The sequence below is a fragment of the Calonectris borealis genome, unplaced genomic scaffold, assembly GCF_964195595.1.
Source record: "Calonectris borealis unplaced genomic scaffold, bCalBor7.hap1.2 HAP1_SCAFFOLD_49, whole genome shotgun sequence".
Classification (NCBI taxonomy): Eukaryota; Metazoa; Chordata; class Aves; order Procellariiformes; family Procellariidae; genus Calonectris; species Calonectris borealis.
The window spans coordinates 49,377-50,855 of record NW_027441458.1 but is presented as its reverse complement, the minus strand read 5'-3'; the positions used below and the strand labels follow the sequence as shown (position 1 = coordinate 50,855).

Below are 1,479 nucleotides of genomic sequence, written 5' to 3'. Positions count from 1 at the left end.
CGATGATGAGGGGGTAACATCTGACCTAACCTGTGAGTAGGAAAGCTTCATCCTCACCCTGCCCCACTGTAGGGCAGAACTATCTCCTCTGGAGCCCACAGCAGAGACCCTGCTCCTCACTGTACACTCAACAAGCAAACAAAGGAGCTCTAGAAAAGGAGCTGAATGAAAGTGCTCCCAAAGAATAAAGACAATTCGAGCATTTCAATGAGAAACATTGAGATTTATTTCAAGATGTTTGTCCTAAGCTGTCAATGACCTCTCTTCCTTGGACAGGTCCCCATACCTAGAAAGAGAAAATGTCCAACGGCAGCTCCATCACCCAGTTCCTCCTCCTGGCCTTCGCAGACACGCGGGAGCTGCAGCTCTTGCACTTCTGGCTCTTCCTGGGCATCTACCTGGCTGCCCTGCTGGGCAACGGCCTCATCATCACCGCCATAGCCTGCGACCACCATCTCCACACCCCCATGTACTTCTTCCTCCTCAACCTCTCCATCCTCGACCTGGGCTGCATCTCCACCACTGTTCCCAAATCCATGGCCAATTCCCTGTGGGACACCAGGGCCATCTCCTACGCAGGATGTTTTGCTCAAGTCTTTTGGTTTCTCTTTTTAGTTGTAGCAGAGTATTGTGTTCTGACTGTCATGGCCTATGACCGCTATGTTGCCATCTGCAAACCTCTGCATTATGGGACCCTGATGGGCAGCAGAGCTTGTGTCCACATGGCAGCAGCTGCCTGGGGCACTGCTTTTCTCAATTCTCTCATTCACACTGCCAATACATTTTCACTGCCCCTCTGCAAGGGCAATGCTGTGGACCAGTTCTTCTGTGAAATCCCCCCACTCCTCAAGCTCTTCTGCTCAGACTCCTACCTCAGGGAAGTTGGGCTTCTTGTGGTTAGTGGTTTTCTTTTTTGGGGATGTTTTGTTTTCATTGTGCTGTCCTATGTGCAGATCTTCAGGGCTGTGCTGAGGATCCCCTCTGAGCAGGGGCAGCACAAAGCCTTTTCCACGTGCATCCCTCACCTGGCCGTGGTCTCCCTGTTTGTCAGCACTGGCATGTTTGCCTACCTGAAGCCCCCCTCCATCTCCTCCCCATCCCTGGATCTGGTGATGGCAGTTCTGTACTCGGTTCTGCCTCCAACAGTGAACCCGCTCATCTATAGCGTCAGGAATCAGGAGCTCAAGGATGCCCTGAGGAAACTGATTAGATGTTTTTCAACAGCCAGCAACTGTGTCCCTTCCTCTGCAAATGACTCCCAGTGTATGTCGTGACAGGACAGGTCTGTCTTTCCTTCTTTTTTTTTTTTCTTTCTTTGTTTCCTTTTTGCACTTGTGATGATGTTGTCTGCAAAGAAATGCCATTATTCATCCCCTCTTTCTTAAGTATTCCAGAAGGACAGATGCCAGTTTGTGCCAGGGGACTCACCCTGGCAATGGCACAGGCTGGGGGCTGCCAGGCTGGGAGCAGCCCAGTGGG

The 1,479-nt window shown here is 51.3% G+C and overlaps 1 protein-coding gene across 1 annotated transcript; it reads left to right on the top strand.

The window, feature by feature from the left end:
• Nucleotides 1–254: 254 nt before the first annotated feature.
• LOC142076442 (olfactory receptor 14A16-like) lies at nt 255–1,274 on the top strand. Its single transcript, XM_075138744.1, has one exon. It carries the CDS (start codon nt 300–302, stop codon nt 1,272–1,274), a length of 975 nt encoding a protein of 324 aa, XP_074994845.1. The 5' UTR covers nt 255–299.
• Nucleotides 1,275–1,479: the final 205 nt, after the last annotated feature.